This window comes from Scyliorhinus canicula, chromosome 17, assembly GCF_902713615.1.
Source record: "Scyliorhinus canicula chromosome 17, sScyCan1.1, whole genome shotgun sequence".
Taxonomy (NCBI): Eukaryota; Metazoa; Chordata; class Chondrichthyes; order Carcharhiniformes; family Scyliorhinidae; genus Scyliorhinus; species Scyliorhinus canicula.
In genome coordinates, this window is record NC_052162.1 from 51,447,667 (window position 1) to 51,469,236 (window position 21,570).

At 45.0% G+C, this 21,570-nt stretch overlaps 1 protein-coding gene across 4 annotated transcripts in view; it reads right to left on the bottom strand.

Moving 5' to 3' along the window:
* The window catches only part of frmpd3 (FERM and PDZ domain containing 3), a 648,120-nt gene that overhangs the window by 257,765 nt on the left and 368,785 nt on the right, over positions 1 to 21,570 (bottom strand). For 3 of the 4 annotated variants that reach the window (XM_038775294.1, XM_038775295.1, XM_038775293.1), the window contains exon 5: positions 13,381 to 13,535. In XM_038775294.1, the coding sequence (XP_038631222.1) occupies positions 13,381 to 13,528 (148 nt within the window). In that variant the 5' untranslated portion in view covers positions 13,529 to 13,535. Of the gene's footprint in view, positions 1 to 13,380; positions 13,536 to 21,570 lie in introns of those variants that run through there. The other variant, XM_038775297.1, reaches the window with a different exon arrangement.

Genomic DNA, 21,570 nt, shown 5'->3' on the forward strand with positions numbered 1-21,570 from the left:
AATACCGGGAAACACTCGGCTCAACGCGCTCGCCAGGGGACTTTGTTCCCTTTTGGGAGAATTGCATCCTGGGTGTCTGGGAGTAACTGGGAGAGTCTGTGACTTTGATTTGCTGTCTTGGAAATAAACCTGTTTTAAGGTGCAGGCTAGCTTCAGACACATTCTTCCTCAACACACAATCATTGGAATCACCAAAGGGGAGATAGTTAGATTCTCTGTTGTTGGAGATGGTCATTGCCTGACATTAATGTAGCATGAATTGTACTTGACACTTGTCAGCCTAAATCTGAACACTGTCCAGATCTTGCTGCATTTGGGCATGGACTGCTTAATTATCTGAGGAGTCGCACATGAAACTCAATTCTGAAATTGTGAGCAAACATCCCCATTTCTGACCGTGTGTAGTGGGAAGACTATTGATGAAGCAGCTAAACTTTGCTTGGCCTCGGACACTGCCTTGAGACACTTTTCTGAGGCCTTAGGGCTGAGATGATTGGCCTGGAACAGCTGCAGCAATCTTCCTTTGTGCTAGGTATGACTCCAACCAATGGAATGTTTTCTCTCTGATTCCTGTTAACTTCAGTATAATAGGGCTAATTCATGCCATGCTCAGCCACGTGCTGCCTTAATGTCAAAGGCAATCACTATCTGGGTGTGCTTTACTGTCTGAAAGGGTCACCAGCATAAAGGAGGGTGAATAGGGATAGTCCACCACAGTCACAGAGGGCCCCAGTTGTGACGTTAATGACGGCTGTTTTGTACTATGGCAGCATTGAAAATCTGAGTGGAAAGATTCACTTGGATTCATAGGAAAGATGAGCATTGATTTGAAAGATGACATCACAGGGAGAATGATTCCCCCCTTATTAGAAATTAATCTTTGTATTTGGGATGTGATTCGCTTGATCAGGAAGGTAGACTAATGGAAATTGAATAATAGCAGAAAGTGATTTTGAATGTTTAAATTTGGAATGATTAGAATTGATGATCTGATGCCCTTGTGTAAAGAGTACTATTAAATATCAAGGATGAAGATGGAAAAGACCTTGCATTTGTATTGTACCTATCACAATATCAGGACTTTTATTTTGACGTGTCGTCGCTGTTGGAACAAATAGAAATCTGGCCACCAACATATATACACAGCTAAATACCACAAAAAGCAATGACATAAAGACCAAGTAATCAGTTTCAGTAATGTTGGTTGAGGGATAAATATTTACCAGGAATCCTCTAGAATTTTGCAGCTCTTTGAATGGTGCCATTGTGTACCTAAGACAGCAAATAGCGCCTGGTTTGAAGTTTATTTCAAAAGTCAACATTTCCAATAATGTACTGTCAACCCAAATCTTGTGTTCAATCAAGTCTAAATTGTAGAGCTTAAACTCACAATCATCTGACTCAGAGGCAAATACACCTATGAGCCAAAGCTGAAATCTTATGTAACAAAGGTAATTTAAATTACTTTAAATATCACCATGTTGGAAACTTTGACAACAAAGTATATTGCAATTCTTTTCAAAGGGAGAGAATACTGGAATTTTTAACTTACAAATCAATGAGAAGACATTTGAGGGTTGGTGCTGCAATTGAGGGTTGCCAGTGGGGAGTGATTTTGACATGGAATACAAGTCGGGAAATCGAATGCCTGGAGCACTCCCTGTGAATACCATTCCTCAATCGCAGAATCAATCTTTTGGTCTACTGTAATTTTATATAATGCAAGAAAACTGGAAGGAAGGTGGAAAATTGGAATACCAAACAATGGAGATGAATGGGAAGTAGTTTGGCTCATTAGAATTCTTCACTATCAGTTTGGATGAAGAGTGGTTTTGTACAATGGGAATGAACGGGAATTCTGTTTTTAGGCAACAATTGGACTCGCATTATGATGCCTTCATCGATATGGCTGTAAGTCATTTTTGAATATAAATTTTAAAAATTGCTTTTTAGCAAGAACAATAGAATTCATAGCAGATTCAATGGGATTACCAAGCTTCAAGTGATACGAAGTTAATCTTAATAAAATAATTAATTTTAGAGAACTGTGGTTTTCTGTAGTTAAAGGCCTTTCAGACAAAGTGTTTTTTTCCCCCTCTTTATTGCTCATTTGAATCTCTTTCTTCCTCCTAACTCCACTTCAAACCTTCCTCCAGTCCGAAAAAACTATCTTCATTAACCATCTTCTAAAATTCCCTATTTTCTGGAAAGGACCCAGCAGATTTGAAAATGACAAAATAAGGAGACAGAAAACTAGAAACTCCAGGACAGTGAGAAGCCGAACATTTGCCAATGGGAAAATGCTGGAATCCATTATTAAGGAAGTAGTAGCAGGACATTTAGAAAATCATAACACAATCAAGCAAAGCCAACAGTTAGTATGCAGGTACAGCAAGTGATTAGGAATGCAGATGGAATGGTGGAGTTTATCGCAAGGAGAACGGAATATAAAAGTAGGGCGGTTCAAGACCTTGACGAGACCTCGCCTGGAGTACTCTGTACCGCTTTTGTCTCCTGATTTGAATTGGGATATAACTGTGTTAGAAGCAAATCAGAGAAGTTTCACTCGACTCATTCCTGGAATGAGGAGCTTATCTTGTGAAGAAAGGTTGAACAGGTTGGGCCTATACCCATTGGAGTTTAGAATAATGAGGCTTGATAGGGCGGATACTGGGAGGGTGTTTCCACTTGTGGGGGGGGGGGGGGGGGCACTAAAGCTAGGGCACACAGTTTAAAAATAAGAAGTCTTGTTCTTAAGACGGAGATGAGGAGAATGTCTTTCTCTGATAAACTTTCTAAAGGGGAAGCAGGAGATGCAGTGTAACTGGATTTCCTAAAAGGCATTTGATAAGTTGCCACACAAAAGGTTAATGCACAAAGTAAGGGCTCATGGAGTTGGGGGTAATGTTTTAGCATGGACAGAGGATTGGTTTATGGATAGTATGGTAGCATGACCATTTTAAGAGGCCATCCCTTGCGGGCCATGTGACCTATCGTGCGTGAGAGTGGGAACCCCAGCCAGTGGGGAAAATGCACGGGGCCCTTGGAGCAGGGGCCTGGGCAGTATGGACCTGGGAGTCATAGAGTGAAGATCATTTTGAGAGACAACTCTGCCTGTATATAATTAACCTTTCTTCTGTTCCCAATAAATCCCTCTTGTAAGACAAGACGCCTCCTCAGTGTTGCCTCAAGCCACTAAATTGGCGACAAGCGTAAATCGAACAACAATCGCAAGTCTCAGAATTCGTGGGAAAGGGGTTGCATCGGAAGCTTAATTGAGGCATACAAGATGATCAGAGGATTATATAGGGTGGACAGTGAGAGCCTTTTTCCTCGGATGGTGATGTCTCGCACGAGGGGACATAGCTTTAAATTGAGGGGAGATAGATATAGGACAGATGTCAGAGGTAGGTTCTTTACTCAGAGAGTAGTAAGGGCGTGGAATGCCCTGCCTGCAACAGTAGTGGACTCGCCAACACTAAACACATTCAAATTGTCATTGGATAGACATATGGACGATAAGGGAATAGTGTAGATGGGCTTCAGAGTGGTTTCACAGGTCAACGCAGCATCGAGGGCCGAAGGGCCTGTACTGCGCTGTAATGTTCTATGTTTGATGAAGCTACCACGAAACAACGAAAAACAAAGTCAGCAGAAAAACAGGGTGAAAAATCATGCCTAAATTAGGCAAAATATGTCTGTTTGTCAGGGTGGGGGGGGGGGGGGAGCAAAGACTGGAGCTGCTGTATTGAGCAGCTCTGTGTTTCTTTACCGCCAACAAGATCACAGGGGAAGATAACGATTTGTGGTCCCCAGACCTACAAGCTCATAAGGAATTTAATGTCCCCCGAAGCCGCGGCAAACAAAAAACCATTTGACCAATTGGTAACGCTTGTTACAACCCCAGACTCTCCATCATACTGCAGCGCTATAAGTTTAATTTGGCTGTCAGGGACCCAGGAGAGATGATTTGGCGTTTGTTGCAAGACTCCGCCAAACGACTGAATATCGCAAATTTGGCATTGCACTGAGTGACATGCTGCGTGACCATCTGGTATGTGGCATCAATAACATCAATGTGCAACGGAAAGTGCTGGCTGAGACAAAGATCTCCCCGGATAAGGCGACTGAAATAGCCCAAGTCAGCGAATGCACTGAGAAAGGCACGTCAGAGCTTCAATACGTGCGAGAGGGTGAGGTAAACCAACAGTGGAGTGGAATGGCAGCAAGGCATGCACCCAGATTGGAAGGCTTAGAGGAAGCTCAGCCGCAATCCCAGGAGCAGGATTGTCGTCAGAGGTTAAGAAGGACCATTAACCCAAGTATTATGACGAATATTATATTGCGGGGGAGATCACCCCCAAGAAATGTGGCAAGAATGGCTATGCCACATCAAGATAAACCGATTAAAAATCAGTGTTTTCCAGGAAGGCTTGTGCAACCATAAATATGTCTTTCAGAACGGGCTCGGCTAAATTTGAGGGTTAAAGGCCAAAATTTACATTAACCCTGAATCCACACCAAAGGTCTTCAGGGTGAGGCCAGTCTTTTATGCTATGCATCAGAAAGTTGAGACCAAGGAAACACATTTCCAGTTGTTGACAAAGGCACTACCTCGCCGGTGAGTAACCGATCAGGGAATTGAAGCGGCCCACTAAACCTAAGAAATCACCTGGACTGTTTAACTTCCCTTTTTCATGTTTCAGCCTTTATTGTACATAGTCAACTGTAAATCGCCTATGAGAGATTGGATAGAATCATAGAATTTACAATGCAGAAGGAGGCTACTTAGCCCATCGAGTCTGCACCAGCCCTTGGAAAGAGCACCCTATTTAAGCCCACACCTTCACCCTATCCCCGTAACCCCACTAAGGGTAATTTATCATGGCCAATCCACCTAACCAGCACATCTTTGGACTGTGGGAGGAAACTGGAGCACCCGGAGGAAAACCACGCATACACGGAGAGAACGTGCAGACTCCGTACAGACAGTGTCCCAAACTGGAAATCCAACCTGGGACCCTGGGGCTGTGAAGCAACTATGCTAACCACTGTGCTACCGTGCTGCCCACAGACTTGGATAGTTTTCCTTGGAGCAGAGGGGGGACATGTTTGAGATGTATAAAATTATGTGGGGCATAGATAGAGTAGACAAAAACAAACCTTTCCCCTTGGTGGAGGGGTCAATGAACAGGGGGCATAGATTTAAGGCACGGAGCAGGACGTTTAGAGGTCCTTTTCACCCCCAGGTAAACCCTTTTCACCCCGAGGGTGAGAGGAATTTGGAATTTTCTCCATGAAAGGGTGGTGGAGGCAGAGACTCCCATAATATTTAAGAAATATTTAGATGTGCACTTGCGATCCCAGGGCATACAAGGCTCGGGCCAAGCTACCACAGACATTAAGCAGAAAGTGGACATAAATAAGGCTTTTTGACGTTGACAGGCAGTATAGTATCATAGGGATCAGTGCTGGTGCCTCAGCTATTTACAATCTATATTAATGACTTAGATGAAGAGAGAGAGTAATGTACAAAATGTTGCTGATGGTGCCAAGCTAAGTGGAAAGGAAGTTGTGGGGAGGATACAGAGAGGTTTCAAAGAGATATAGACGGGTTAAGTGAGTGGCCAAAAAGATGGTAAATGGAATATAATGTCGGGAAATGTAAAGTTATTCACTTCGGTTGTAAGAATGGAAAATCCAAATATTTATTAAAAGGTGTGAAACCTGCAAATGTTGATGCTTAAAGAGTATTGATGTTCAAGGATGTGCTCCTGCAAGGAATGCAGAAAGCTAGCTTGGAGCTGCAGCAAGCAATTATAAAGGCTCCTTTTTGTTGTGTTTTTGTGAGTCAATGGTTATGGGGTGGGGCTGTTATAACCCTGCATGGGACTCATCCAGCTGGGGATCATTGTTCCCTAGTGCTGATTGGGTTGTAAATTATCCAGCACTATGATAACAGGTCAGTTGAAGTACCAGCTGACAGAAAGGAGTGAGGACCCTGAGATGTGTACTGGAGTTTGTGTAAATACTGCTGTTATGCTGAATAAATATCTTATTTGTGAACTCTTCGGACTCCCACTTTGCCATTTACTTCATTGGTAATGAGGATACATTGAGCTGTTGGCCAAGGGGCATACAAGAAAGTGGAGTTAAGTCAACAATGACGTCAACCATGACCATATCGAATGGCTGAGCAGGTTGGAAGGGCTGAATGATCTACTCCTGCTGTACAAGCTGCACGTTATTGATAAAGGCCAGCAAATCACTTTTGCTAAGATTTTCAACTCGCTGCTCAGTGTGAACCTAACTTTGCAGATCAGCATTCTAGAAGCTGCACAATCTTTTTTTCTACTAAAAAAACTTTCAATGTTTATTTCCAACTGGAAATATGGGGCAGGATTCTGTGATCCTAAGGCTAAGTGTTGATGCCGTCGGAAACGCCGTTGTGTTTCTCGATGGTGCCAACACGGCCTCAGGATCAGCAATTCTGGCTCCGACAGGGGGCCAGCGAGGCACTGGAGCAGTTAACGCCGCTCCAGCTGCTGATCCCGGCGTGAACTAGGCGCTGCCGGATCCGCGCATGTGCAGTGGCACCAGCGCCAACACACGCATGTGCAGTCGCTTCTTTCAACGCGTTGGCCCCGATGCAACATGACGCAGGACTACAGGGGCCGGCGCGGAAGAAAGGAGGCCGCCAGCCAGAGTGGCCCTTGGTGGGCCCAGATCGCGGGCCAGCCCATATCGGAGACCTTCCCCGGGGTTGGACCCCCCCTCCCCGGGGTCGGACCCCCCCTCACCCCCCACAGGCTGCCCCCCCCCCCCCCCCGATTGTTCCACGCCGAGTTCCCGCCGGCTGAGAGCAGGTGTGGACGGCGCCGGCGGGAACTCGCCGTTTTTACGACGGCCACTTGGCCCATCCCGGGCCGAGAATCGGCGGGCCAGCCGCTTAGAGCAGACCCAACTGGTGCCTAGCCAACCACGCCGGCAGCAATGGTGCCGATTCTCCGCTCTGCGGAGGATCGTGTGCCGGTGTGGGGCAGCGTGGCACGATTCGCGCTGGTCACGGGGTTTCTCCGGTTGGCCCCGGGCTGAGAGAATCCCGGCCATGATTTTTTTGCTTTCTACAATGGGTGCTATTTGGCAAAGTTAGTTTTGCAATTGAATGGCAAATTGACAATCTACCCAAATGACTTTAATCATTTGAAAAATGGCATAGCATATTTATATAATCCCAATAGTGCAAAAGGAGGTATTTCGACCCATTGAGTCTGCACTGACCCTCTGAAAGAGCACTCTACCTAGGCCCTAGCCCCGCTACCCCCTGTTACCATGTGAATTGATCATGGCCAATCCACCTAACATGCACATCTTTGGATTGTGGGAAGAAACCGGAGCACCCGGAGGAAACCCACGCATATACCAGAGAATGTACAAACTCCACACAGAGAGTCCCCCTAAGGCTGGAACTGAACCCGGGTTCCTTGCGCTGTTAGGCAGTAGTGCTAACTACTGTGTTTCTGTGCGCCACCCATTTTTAGACTAAAGTAAAGATATATTAAACTTTCTCATATGTAGTTTAAAATTGTAATAACAATAAAGAACAAAGACTAATACAACACAGGAAGATGCCCTTCGGCCCTCCAAGCCTGCGCCAACCATGGTACCTGCCTAAACTAAAACCGTCTGCACTATGCAGAAATAAGTTACAGCTTGTTTCAGAGAATAAATGATAAATGAATATATGACTGTCCAAGAGGTGTGGAATCATTGTCCAAATTGCCAGATCACATGGCCTGCCTGCCTATAAAACACTGCTTGTCTTTAATGCGATAAAAAACACAATTTACTGCATATCTACAATGCATTAACAAATTATAGTAAAATATCAGCCTTCTAATCTTTTGACAACCATTTTAATTTAATTTGCAGTTTTTCAATTGAAAGCTCCCTTGTTCCAATTCTCTCTCCAACCCTCTGGATATGATGCTGATTCTGATTGAGGTACAGTTTTCACTAGCCTTTGGAAATTTGAGAAAGCGGTCATTCTCCATATGGATGTAGACCATCAGGGCTAAAAATAAGATAGTGCCAATAATCGTTTGCAGGCTTTGTGACTCCTGACCTGCCTGCACCAATCTTGGAATGGACAGCACACATATGTGCAGTTGTCACCTCATCTCTATGATTGTAGCGCAGAGCCAATGGCTGCCCTGCTGCTGGCTGCCTTTGGTTCCCATGTGGTGCAGCCAGCCTGTTCTTCTTAAAGGCTATCTGAAGGTGCACTGAGTGAAAGGAAGCTGCTGTTGAATCCTCGTGTTGCAATTCTTGAGAAGGAAGATGGCACACTGGGGCAGCGAAGGAGCTCCAGGTTCACAGATGCAATGCCAGAAGACTTAGTGGTGAAAATGGAGAGGAAGAAAATGCTATAATTCCACTGGAGATCAGGGGATCTTCAAGGAAACCCTCAGAAGGGATTAGGATCGAATGGTCAGGGAAGTCAATTCCCAGCATATGGACCAGAGGACCAGACAACATTTGCACAAGAAGTCTAATGATCTCTTGCAGGAGGCCCCAGTTAGTGAATGCATCACACATGACATCTCCCATCCACCACTCCTCCAGCTTCTCACTCTGTACAGTGCATGACACCCCTGTCACTCACACTCATCAGTAACCTTTGGCATTCAGGAGTTTTGCCTAACATCCTCACATATTTACCAGTGCTGCAAACCCATCTCTTTCTGCCTCCACACACCTTCAGATATTCAACTTTGAGAGGCACAGTGAAACAGGATCATTGACATTCTTCCCTATCCCTTGCAGGACAAGCTGGCACACAATAGAAGAGATCAGAGCAAATCCACTGGGGGAACAAGGGTGTCTGCATGTCTTGACCACTACGGATGAGATGGTTCTACAAATATTGGGGTTGGCTGTAACAAAGCCTGTGCCATTCGATGTCACCAAGAACACTGAGGACGGCGGTCCTCTCCGGCCTTGCGTCCTTCTCAACTCCCAGCTCACCTTCCTCCTTCTATCTGACATGATGAGCAAGCTGCTGTGCTGAGATCATGGACCTCTTGATTCCCACCCCATCCTCATCTCCTCACACCAACGATCCCCTTCTCATATTCTGCTTTCAGACACCATGAGCTCCCAGCTACCCAGCCACAGCTACCCGATGATGATATAGCAGCATACATTTAATGAAGATGTACTTCACTTAATCTGACACTCTCAGCCACAGCTCAGGTACTAGCACTGAAGGATAATTTAGAGTTAGGATCAGCACAAGCTGAGTCATCGGGCATGCATGGGCAGCAGTCAGGCCAAGGAAAAAGAGCGATCAGTTAAACAGTCACTGAAGGGCGAGGTCACAGACCAGTACTGTTCCAGGGACTCAGAAGAGGGCCTCAATTCTACTTCTTCATCTGTGATCACTCACTAATGAGTATAATTGTTTAAAACTTTGTGTTACTGGTCATGGGTCCTTTTTTCAAAATAAATTTAGAGTACCCAATTAATTTTTTCCGATTAAGGGGCAATTTAGCATGGCCAATCCACCGAGCCTGCACATCTTTGGGTTGTGGGGGCGAAACCCACGCAGACATGTGGGTAAATGTGCAAACTCCACACGGACAGTGATCCAGAGCCAGGATGGAACTTGGGACCTCGGCACTGTGAGGCAGCAGGGCTAACCCACTGTGCCACCATGCTGCCTTTGGTCATGGGTTCTTGCATGGCTGATGAACCTGATCCTAGAGCCACGGGCGGGATTCTCCGACCCCGCGCCGGGTCAGGGAATCGCCAGGGGGCGCGAATTCTGCAACGCCGCTCCAACGTTGGTTCGTCGATTCTCCGGCGACCAGAGAATCGGCGGCAATGCCGCCGGCACGGTTGCCGCGGCGCCGGGCGCTCAATGTGGCAAATGCCTGCCGAGTTCGGCCGAGTCCCGCCGGCGTCGTTCACACGTGATCCTACCTGGCGGGACCTCGCCGTTCTGGCTGCGGGGGCCAACCTGGTGTGGGGGAGGGGGGATCCGACTCCATGGGGGGGACCTCCCGATCGCGGGGCAGGCTAATCCTGGGGGGGGGGGGGTCTATGTTCCTCCGCGCCGTGCCCCTGTAAGGCTCCGCCATATTTCCCTGGGGCCAGGGTGGAGAAGACAACCCATGCGCGGACCCACGCCGGCGGTGCTGCGCATGCGCATACCCACGCCGGCCTTGCTGGCACCCGTATTGGCAGCTGGAGTTGCGTGCAGCGCTCCAGTGCCATGCTGGCCCCCTGTGCGGCGCAGGATCGCTGCTCTTCGGGGCTAGATGACGCCGTCGTAAAACGCTCCGGTGCTTACGGCGGCGTCAACACTTAGCCCCATTATCGGAGAATCCCGCCCCACATCTTTCACTGCACACTTGGCAGGTATTTCCAGGAGAAGGGATTCATCCTTAGACTAGATCGCTGGTATGTTTTTTCAGGCTCCTTTTCTGGGCCATCTCAGGGAATGCATTTACTAACAGAGCTATTAGAAGAGCAACATTTTTATCTTTCATTTCTTTTTTCTGAAAACATTTCTGTTGCTTTGAAAAATGTAATATGAGGTGGTTGTAACAACAGGTCTTTATAATCAAGATTTACGAGAGTTAAACTGATTCTTTTGTTTGATTTCTTTTTCATTATGTGAGCAACAGTATACATAAAGGAGTGATTCCAAGGGAGCATATTTACTGAGAAGCAACATCATAAATCACAAGACTAACTGCTATCTGAACCTCAAGATCAGATTACACTTTTGCAATATTCCTTGGTATGGGTAGTGTTCTACAATATGAACGAGTTAACCTTCCCACAACATGCCATCTATTATGTTCATGAATTCTAGATACCCGATTGGTAGCTTTGACTATTAGGAATTATATTAGGAATACTCAATTTCATATAGTTAATACAACTTAAAAATTAATTTAATTCATGTGTAAAATAAAATTGCAGCTATTTCTATAACTACCACAGCCACTTTCTCAGCCACAAATGAGTGAAATATGGAGAGTGATTTTTGTAGGCCTGGCATTGGGGATAGCAATATTTTCATTTATTGGTGGTAACGTGAGGGGGCTTGTGGTTACACAGGACCAGCACATCTATCAGAGAAACATGCCAGCTCCTAATTGTACCAGATTCATTAATTTCCCTGCATGCAATTGGTCCAAATGTCAGTCAGAGTTGTGAACATTACAAACACAACTGCAGCAAAATGTTTCAAGCAACATTATTTAAAACATATGTAAGGCACTTTATCTTTTCCCTCCATTGTTACCCCGCCTTGTCTCAGGATCTTGGGCGATGGTCCTACTGGCTCCGGTAGTTACCTAGTGTGTTGTTCCTCGTGTCTTAATAAAGCGCGTAGTCTCAAAGGTGGAGAAGATGCTTTATTGTGAATTTGTTCTGCCTTCAGAGCTTAACTTACGGCTACCTCAAATGCTGCCTGCCTGTCCTGTGTCCTGCTACCAGTTCTGCCTTCTGTGAAGTGTGTCCTCACTTCCTGTCCCTGTGTATTTATAGCTCTCCCGTGCTCCCTCTAGTGCTTGCTCAGTTGTATTGCATCTACTCAGATCTACAATCACCACACCTAGTACCTCTCCCAAGTAGCCGTTCTTCATTCGCAAGGACTGTCATTATTACCACACAGACTATGAAAGCTGCCCTACATTTAAGCACAGATTTTCCAGTAGGAAGATATTGGATAACCATCAGGTGAGAAGGAACCATTGGCTGGTTCCACCCCATATCTAGCTCAGGGGCTAATTATATCGGCTAATTGCTTCCTTGGCTAAGATCAGTCTTTGCAGCACAGATAGTGGATCAAATTTTGGATCTATCCTTGCCTATATGGCTCATTTCCAGATTAGGTAGTGTAATTAATAATGGCGTCATTGGGAAAGCACATTGATAACTTTGAAAGGAAATATGGCTAATTTTTGATTTGTACTCAGTGTTTTATTTTTCTAAAACTGCTTGAAAAACTGTGCTCAGCATATTTATCCAGTGATTAATTGAATCATGGCGATCTTGGACTCAATTTAGTTGATTGCAACTTTGGCAGCAATAAAGGTCATTTAATTGGCCCAAAAGCACTTGGATTAGAAAGGAGTAAATTGATCAAGATTCCAGCACCTGTTTCCATTGTTTTTATTCATTCATGGGACATGGACATCACTGTGGCCAACATTTACTCTCCATTCCTAATTGGCCTTGAGATGTTGGCAGTTAGCTACCTCTGAGGCTTGTTACACCAGGGAGGTTAAGGGTCAACCACATTGCTGTGGTCTGGGGGTCACATATAGGCCAAATCAGGTAAAGACGGCAGATTCCCTAATGTAAACAAACCAGTTGGGTTTATACAACAATCCAGTGGTTCCATGGTCACCTTTCTTAATCCAGACTTTATTTAATTAATTGAGTTTAAAGCTCCAACTACCATGGTAGGAATTGAACTCCTGTCACCGGATCATTAATCCAGGCCTCCAATAACATACTCAGTATGCTACCATACCTACCAATGACTCCACTTTCAATTTCATGTGAATGGATGTTATGTGATGTCAGTGTTGAACTCCATCGTGATGGCTATTGTGACGAAATTGCCTGGCAGCATTCACTGTCAAGGCTCACAAACAAATAGTTGTACATTGAATAAGGAATAAGGCAGTTGTGCAACTGTATTTCAGCAAGGAGTCAATACATCAAGTCAGCAGCATTTGAAAAAAGATTGATGGAAGTTACTAAAAATAGAACATGGCTGTTCAAATATAACAAAGACTCCAAGCTTTTGTGCTGCGTTATTTAATTTCAGTTGTAAGCCATCTTTCAACATGTATCAAAGCTTTTATTTTTGAAGGACAGCAGGGATACAAAACCCAGTTGACTCATCAAGTAGAACTTAGTTTTGAAATTTAATAAAGTTCTGCTATACTCTGCAAACTATCTCAAATGTAAACCCATTAATGAGCTATTAGGGAAAGTGTAAAAAAAAAGGCACATTTCCCACTCTTGACTTTGGGTAGGACAAGTTGGAGCTTGTGATTTCCCCATGTTCAAATATCATGCTAACATTCACCTTGTTCACTCGTGAACAATAGCTACTTTAGGGAAGTATTTGCGGGCAACCATTGACTAAGCTACTGCACTGTATAATGAGCCATTGGTGAACGAAATGGAGAACACTTAGTAAGAATAATGACATGGTCTTTTAACATGGTTTGACAAAATAAGGGGATGAATAAGTAAATCCTCATTGTTAGCTAAGGATGTAACCTAGACAATGATCGGTGAAACATCTGAGCATAAAAAAAGAATTCTCAAAAACTTTTCATGTCTCACCTGGTGACACAGCTCGTACTATCACAGGTTTCTCACTACCAGCCACAAATCCAAAACCGTAGACAGGGTCCCGTTTAATCTTCACTTGTCGAGTGGCTAAGGCAGATAGGTGGTCACATTCCATGTCATTGAGGGATACTGCATGCATCACATGACTGAAAATGAAGAGATTTATGGTCAATAATACTTTAAGCCACCATTTATTTATTCCACAAAGCAAGTGGCAGCTTAAGAATTTCTTCCTTTTGAAATTATCTCCCACTTTTTGGTTTTAGGTTCTGTTAAAGGTGAAATATTTGCATTCAGAAAACACAAAGACCTTACATACCCGGGATTCAAGACATGTATTTAACTAGACCATTAAGAGACGAATATTTATTTTTTATTGAGTTGCAATTCTGGTTCATGGCAAAATAAAGGAGAAATTGCTTCCAGTGGCAGAAGGTTTGGTAATCGGAACACACAGATTTAAGGTAAATGGCAGAAGAAACAGAGGTGAGATACATAAACATCAGGTTTCATATTCTCTAAATTTCATTCAATTTTGATGCCAAGAGTGGATGTTTCAATTTGTTACATATGAATAGTGTCTCATTACACCAATCACTTGTAAACCCGTTGTGGGTTCAGTTATTTAGACTCAGGATACAAAGGCATTGTTATAAATATATAAAGCTTGGAGGTATCCACAGCAGAGCTATGTGTGTTGTGTTCTGCTCAGAGGCCAAAATAGAACTGAGGCTGAATCACATGGCACACTTACCTTCTAGTGATGGCATACTCCTATCTCTTAAAGACATATTACAGCATACCCCTTTCTTTTTAAAGATACTTCCCCCTCCCTATTTACAATGTATTTTCATGTTTGCCTATCACTGTATAGGTGTATAGACTGGTGAATTTATGAGTCTCTAAAGTGTAGGGGGAATCCGCTGGTATGCCCTGATCTTGCAATGGTAACCGTATCTGGAGGTTTCTTTATGGTTCACAGTGATCTGTGGGATAGTCATTCTTGGATATTGTTCCTATTAGAATTTGGACCTTGCTCAAGAATCAATAGACTGAATGGTGGTGGAGGAGTAGAAATGGATCGGATTTGTCCTCAGTTACACCTTTGTGGAAAATTACTTCATAGGATCCTGATTCTGAACAACCAAGTTGGTGACACACGGACGGCACGGTGGCACAGTCGTTAACACTGTTGCCTCACAATGCCTGGGACCCAGGTTCAATTCCGGCCTTGGGCGATTTTCTGTGTGGAGTGTGCATGTTCTCCCCGTGTGTGCGTGGGTTTCCTCCATGTTCTCCGCTTTCCTCCCACAGTCCAAAGATGTGCAGGTTAGGTGGATTGGCCACGCTAAAATTGTCCCTTAAGTGTCCAAAGATTAGGTGAGGTTACTGGGTTATGGGGGTAGGGCGGGGGGAGTGGGCCTCAGTAAGTTTCCCCTACAGAGGATCGTGCAGACTTGCTGGGCCAAATGGCCTCCTTCTACACTAGGGATTCTATGGAAAGCATAAGCTAGCTAGATAGGAAATTGAAGCATAAAGCAGTAAGGTGAATGTCCGTATGCTAATAAAATGTCACTTTGACTAGTTGCCATGTACTTTCTGTGGTATCCTGGATATGAACTTGTTGTTCCAACTGTAAACTTAGAAATTCTGTGCCTGCATATTGATCACCTCATTTCCAATTCAACTGTGGAATTTTGTGGACACTTTGATAATATCCCTTTGACCTTCCTCTTTGCTTTATTAAATTTATTGTTCAGCAACTCCTGAAGCCACCCATTATAATTACAGCCTTCTCTGGCCCAAGTTCATAATGATTTTGTTCGTTTTTTTTTGCTTCATTCTGCCTCACTTGCTAGCGATCTGGTCCACACCCTGGTCACTCGCCTGTTCCGACTGAGCTAACGCTTTGTTTATCCTTTTGAAAGCACCGTGCACTGCAGTCACACAACAAGATCAGCCTGTTTGTCAGCTTTTTACTCGGGCACTATCTGAGCTGTGTGCGCTGCTTTCTGCTCATAGACCAAACTAAAACTGAGGCTGGATCACATGATGCACTTCCATTCTAATGATGGCCATGCTGCTGAAGGCATACTACAACAAACATGGCTGTACCAATCAGAAGAAATGGTGGAGAATCCATCCATTTAGTACTGGTTCTAATGTTCCAATTGGGTTTTGTATTGGAGAAACAGGTTTTCAGTTGATTATATTAAGATTGTGAACTAATGGTTATTCAGATACCCACATGTTCATGCTATGTCAGGTCATCCATGTGCTCAGAAACACCCAGAGGTGTTAGGATTGCAGTTAATGATGAGGTATTTAAAGAATTTCATAGTAAGAATTATAGTGGTATTTTATCGCTATTTATATATTTTTTTCCTTGCTGCTAGGGAGAGTGGGAGTGGGCCCCACCTCTGCAGGTCCCTTTTGACTTCCTCCACCAGACATGTAAGGCCCCATTTGTGGATTCATGGCTAGTTGTAGGCTATTGGATCCCCAGGAATTTGGTTTGGACTTGTTTGACTGGCAGCTCTGTTCTTTCCCCCTGTGGATTCACCGGGAAGATCTCACTTTTGCTCAGGTTAAGTTTGTGACCCAGGAAGACTTCAAACTCCTTTCGGAGTTACATTATCTTTTCCATGCTGGCCCAGGGGTTTGAGAGGAGCATATCATCCACGTAGAGTAAAACTCTATGCTCTCTCTCCCCCCTTTGGATTCCTCTCCACCCCTTCGCCAGTGGCTCGATTTCCAGAGCAAACAGCAGCAGGGGTAGCAGGCATCCCTGCCTCATGTCTCTGTGCAGCTGTAAGTATTCAGAGCTGGCGGTGTTTTTTTTATTCGTTCATGGGACGTGGGCATTGCAGGCTGTGCCAGCATTTATTACCCATCCTTAATTGCCCTTGAGGGGGCAGTTAAGAGTCAACACGCTGCTGTGGGTCTGGAGTTACATGTATGGCAGATTTCCACCCCGAAAGGCCATTAATGAACCAGATGGGTTTTTATGGCAATTGACAATGATTTCATGGTCATCATTAGACTTTTTAAAAATTCAGATATTTTACTGAGTTTAAATTCCATCACCTGCCGTAGTGGGATTTGAACCCAGGTCCCCAGATCATTATCCTCGGTCTCTGGATTACTAATCCAGCGACAATACCACTATGCCATCCCCTCCCCGGGATGTCCATACACCCACCATGGGAACGGTGTACAGTAATTTCACCCAGGAGGTGAATCCTGGTCCGAACACAAACCGTTCCAGTAGGTACTTCCACTTGACTGTCGAAAGCCTTTCTGCATTCAGGGAGATGATCACTACTGGTGTTGTCTCCCTGGCACCTGATGTCCAATGTTAGCTGCCTGCCCTTGACAAAGCCCATCTGATTCTCCGTAACTACCTCTGACATACATGTCTCCAGTCGCTTTGCCAGGGCTTTTGCCAGGATCTTTGCGCCTATGTTGGGTAGTGAAATTGGCCTGGAGGACCTGCACTCAGTCGGGTATTTTGGGGGTATCAGCGATATTGAGGCTTTTGCCAGTGTTGGTGGCAGGATATCACTTGCTAGCGTGTCTGCAAACACCTCCCGGAGGTGCGGGGCCTGTGCTGGTGCGATTCTTCTTTAGAAGTCCCCCAGGAATCCATCTGGCGTTGACACCTTCCCCGCCTGCATGGAGCTGGTGCTCTCCGTGACTTCTCCCAGTTCTAATGGTGCTGTCCCCCTTGGTACATAACCATCCATGCTGCTGTAAATGCTGTCCTCTTATTGAGCAGAATGGCCACACCCCCGGCCCTTGTTCCGTGTCACGATTGGCAAGACTGTCCAACCCAGCTCTTTCGTACTGCAGTCGGTCCTTCTCCCTCAGATGGGTTTCCTGGAGGAAGACTATGCTAGCTTTCACACTTTTCAGATGGGTGAAGACTCTGGATCTTTTCAGTGGTCCATTAAGTCCCCTGACGTGACTATTCTGATGGGGAGTTTCTGTTCCCCCCCTGCCTCCTGTGGGGTCAACTATGCTTACCTTGTGGATGTGCCCCTGCACTCCGGGGTTTCCTTTTGTTTGGGGACCTTCCAAAATTGTGGTGCCTTTGTTTTCCTTGCCGCAATGTGCGATCTATCATTGGCAGCTTAATGCCCTTCAGCCCCATCCGTCGGCCTTTCCCCTGGGTCCGCCTCCCCCACCCTTCCTCTCCCCGACCCACTACGTTCCCTGCCCCCAGCCTTTCCTCCTCTATTTACCCTCCTCTCGCACTCCCCCCAGACTGTTCTCTCCCTCTGTCGCCAGGCACCCTCCCCCCATCAGGAGGTCTACCACCTCGTACTTCCTTGTGCTTGCTCACCCGTTAGTGTGATCCCCCAACCCCCCGGGTTGATCTATACCTCGCCCTGACCGATGCGTGTCCCTTCTCCACTTTCCTCTTCTTCATCCCCTCCTTCACCTCACTGCTCTCGCCTCCTCCTTTCTGAGACTCAATGTCAGATTTGAAGACCAGGCAGTTCGGTCCCACACAAAGAGTCACTAAACAATTTTTGTTGACCAATGCGTTGAAGTATCTGGTTCGTTACTGGTTTTGTTGCCTTCCCAGCCATGTTTGTGCACAAATTCATCTGCTTCTGCCGGTGGGGTGATATAGTACTCCAGTCCCTGGAACGTCACCCACAGCTTGATGGGGTACAGCATTCCGAACCGCACTTTGTTCTTATAGAGGGACTCCTTGACTTTGTTAAATTCCGCCCGGCGCTTGGCCAGGTCTGCCCCAATGTTCCGGTACACCTGGATTGAGTGGCCTTCCCATTTAATAATAATTAGTGTCACAATTAGGCTTACATTAACACTGCAGTGAAGCCACTGTGAAAATCCCCTCGTCGCCACGCTACGGCGCCGGTTGGGGTCCACTGAGGGAGAATTCAGAATGTCCAATTCATCTGACAAGCCGACTTTCGGAACATGTGAGAGAAAACAGGAGCACCCGGAGGAAACCCACACACATACGGGGAGGACGTGCAGACTCCGCACAGACAGTGACCCAAGCCGGAATCGAACTTGAGACACTGGCGCTGTGAAGCAATGTGTTACCATGCCACCCTCAAGCTTGTAGGGTGACCAGCACCTCTACGATCTCCACTTTCACCATCGCCATCTGTGATGATATGCATCACTGTAGACACACAAGGGGTTAATGTAAGTACACGTAGACTAGCTAGACACTAGAGGGAGCACCAGAGACATGACATACAGACACTCAACCAATCGGTCAGTAAGATAGGACACGGCCAATGGGCATTCACGATACACACAGAGGTGACACTACCACAGGGGGGCATTATACCAACCCATATATGGGACACAGCACACATGATCTTCCTCTTTCCAGTGGGGTCACTCAGTGATACAGACACAGGGTTGGTTCAACATCACACCCACCACGTGGATTGTGGCAGACTGGTTCGTCAGTCTGAGTAGCTATAGAAGGATTAACAGTTGTGGCGAATCCGAATAGGAGAATTGTAAATAGTTTAATAAACGTGTTGAAGTTATCTCCACGTCTGAACCTTCCTTTGTCAGAGTGAACATCAAGGAAGCAGCTGATGCTACGCCAAGAGCATAATAGGACACCATCATTTCCAGTTTGATGGCATCCTTGAGCACTTGGGAATTCCTGGGTCAGGAATTCCCTCCAATCGTTCATTGGGTGGTAGACCGGTAAATGTTGTGTTGGTCCATCCTGTTCAGGTATGGCAGATACCTCCTCGCCCCACGTGTTTGCCATCTCCAAGGTCTTTCCCTCCAGGTTCTTACCAAATCTGCCGCCTTTTCAGCTGACAGGGTTGTTGTTGCTTCGCATGTTTCCTTCATTGTGGTGATATTGGAAGCGGGTGAGGGTTTTCTTTTGCGGATTTAGTGGCCTATTTTGGGTTAAAAGTGGCTAAATTTGAGTTTCCAAGAGGAGAGTCACCTTTTGTGTGTCTGCTCAGCCCCAATTACCTCTTGAATAAATTTTGGTCTCTTGGTCAGAAAAATCTCCTCAGGTCCACAACCCCATGATCAGAAGTTCGCCGGAATATTCTAATGTATAATTCCTTGTTTGGCTTGGGGTTATGGAACTTAAAGACAATGCATGTGTGTGGGTCATTCTTTCCGGGTTTGAAATATTGAACAGGGAGTGACTGGAGATAGCCCATGCAGTTGCAAAAGATGTCCTGGGGGGTGGAAAAAAATCACTTGGGAGGAGTTACAAGTCCAACCCATTAGAATTTGCTCGAATCCGATTAAAAAGGAAAGAATTGGAAAAGCGGCAAAAGTTGAAAGAAATGGAGATGGCAAATGAAGCCAAAGAAAAAGAGAGAGTTTTCCAACTGGAAATAGAAAGGAAAAAGATGGAAATGGAAAGGGAAAGATTAGCATAGGAAGAGAGAGGGAGATATGCTATGGCAAGGAAAAAGTGAGGGAATTTGAACTTTGGAAACTGGTACTGCAAGGAGAGCAACAAAGTAAAGTGGTGAGGAAGTCTTAGGGGAAGAACAAATACCTCTATCTAAGGTTTAGCAGGGACATGTTTAAATATATGCAAGCCTTGCCAAGATTCGATGAGAACAATGTCTGGAAACCTCAGGTGAGAATCTTTGTTTGAGGGGCTGAGTAGAGTTCAGAGAGACAGAGAAAGAATCCTGTTTCGAACAGGTACAGGGAGAAGGCAAAGGAAAGCGACCAAGAGATATCATGAAAGTTGCCACCGAGGCAGGCTTTGGAAAAGGATTCTGAAAGAATTTCCCTACCAGAAGAAAAATTGCTTCGTAAATGCAAGTATATCCTTTGCCCTCCATGTATAAGTGGAATGAGAGCAGCATGTTCATTTATAGTGTTGTTTAATAGGAATTTGTGTGGTAAAGTTAAGAAACTACATGTAATTTGTTATTGTTAGGGTTGAAGTTTAAAAGTTTAAATATTGTTTTTCTTTTGTTTTAATAAAGTTTGTTTATAAAATAACCAAGCCTTATTTCTTATGTTATCACTCCTGGAATGAATCGATCTTTCTGCATCGCCTTAAAACTTAAAAAAAGTTAAGGCTCTGGTCCAGTATCTTACCCACTGTTGAGAGCTGGCCAGGTGTCCGTAACACTGTGCATTAAGTGCCACAAAATCTGTAGTGAAAACGCGACTGTACATCTGCAGAATCATGCTGGTTGTCAATCTGAACCTGACACTATGACAAACATTGGGAAAAATCTTCCTATGGTGTCAGGAGTGATTGAGGAGTGGCTTTCGGTGGAACATTTGCTATCTGCTACCAGCTTCCTCAATGGGCACTGAGTGTCTGTGAATGAGAAACCCCCCCAACCCCCATGAGACCACATGGAAATTCAACAAGGTTTTCTGTGCAGCTTTTGGGAGGCACGGGGGGGGGGGGGGGGGGGGGGCAAGGACCATTAAATCCCTGAGCCGCCATTAAATCCTGGAGTGTTCAGGGATAATTGCTCTGAAGTTGCTTGTTAATGAGCCTAATTGATATCCTGTGCCAGCAGGTGGTATTCCCATGTTGGACCCTTCCTGCTGGAATCAAATTTGGGGATTTCTGCCTGATTCCCCCAGTTCATCCTGCCCGCTCCAGAAGGCGGGTAAATTCTGCGGGTATACCTTCTAGGCTATTGGAGAGGTAGATTCACTAGTTACAGGAATGGTAAACTGCTTTCAGGAGAATATGTTAGATGCAACATATTATCTCCTGCCAACTGAAATGACAAAAATATCACACCATTAAACTACTTTGTGGTTAACCACTGTAAAATGTTTTAACAAAGAAAAGTATTTCACAGAAACAAATACAAAGATATTAAATTGAATATTAATTGGACCAACCCTTGGAAGGCCACCACCCCTACCTCAGGTGATCAAATCTTGAATAAATTTTGGTCTCTTGGTCAGAAAAATCATTAACTACACTGTAGTTAATAAAGACTGGTATGAATGTTTTCAATATGCCTGGATCCATTTTTTTGGCATGAGACTTACTGAATTCAGACTTTAAAGCCCATCAATCAATAAGGTCTATGAGCCTCTGTTAATTTAGAGGTAAAGCGCCCATTAATCACTACACTAGTAAAATAGCACTTATCTACTTTAAGTAGGATGATAGTGTTACAGAAAGCTAAACAATGAATGATCTGTTTGATACTT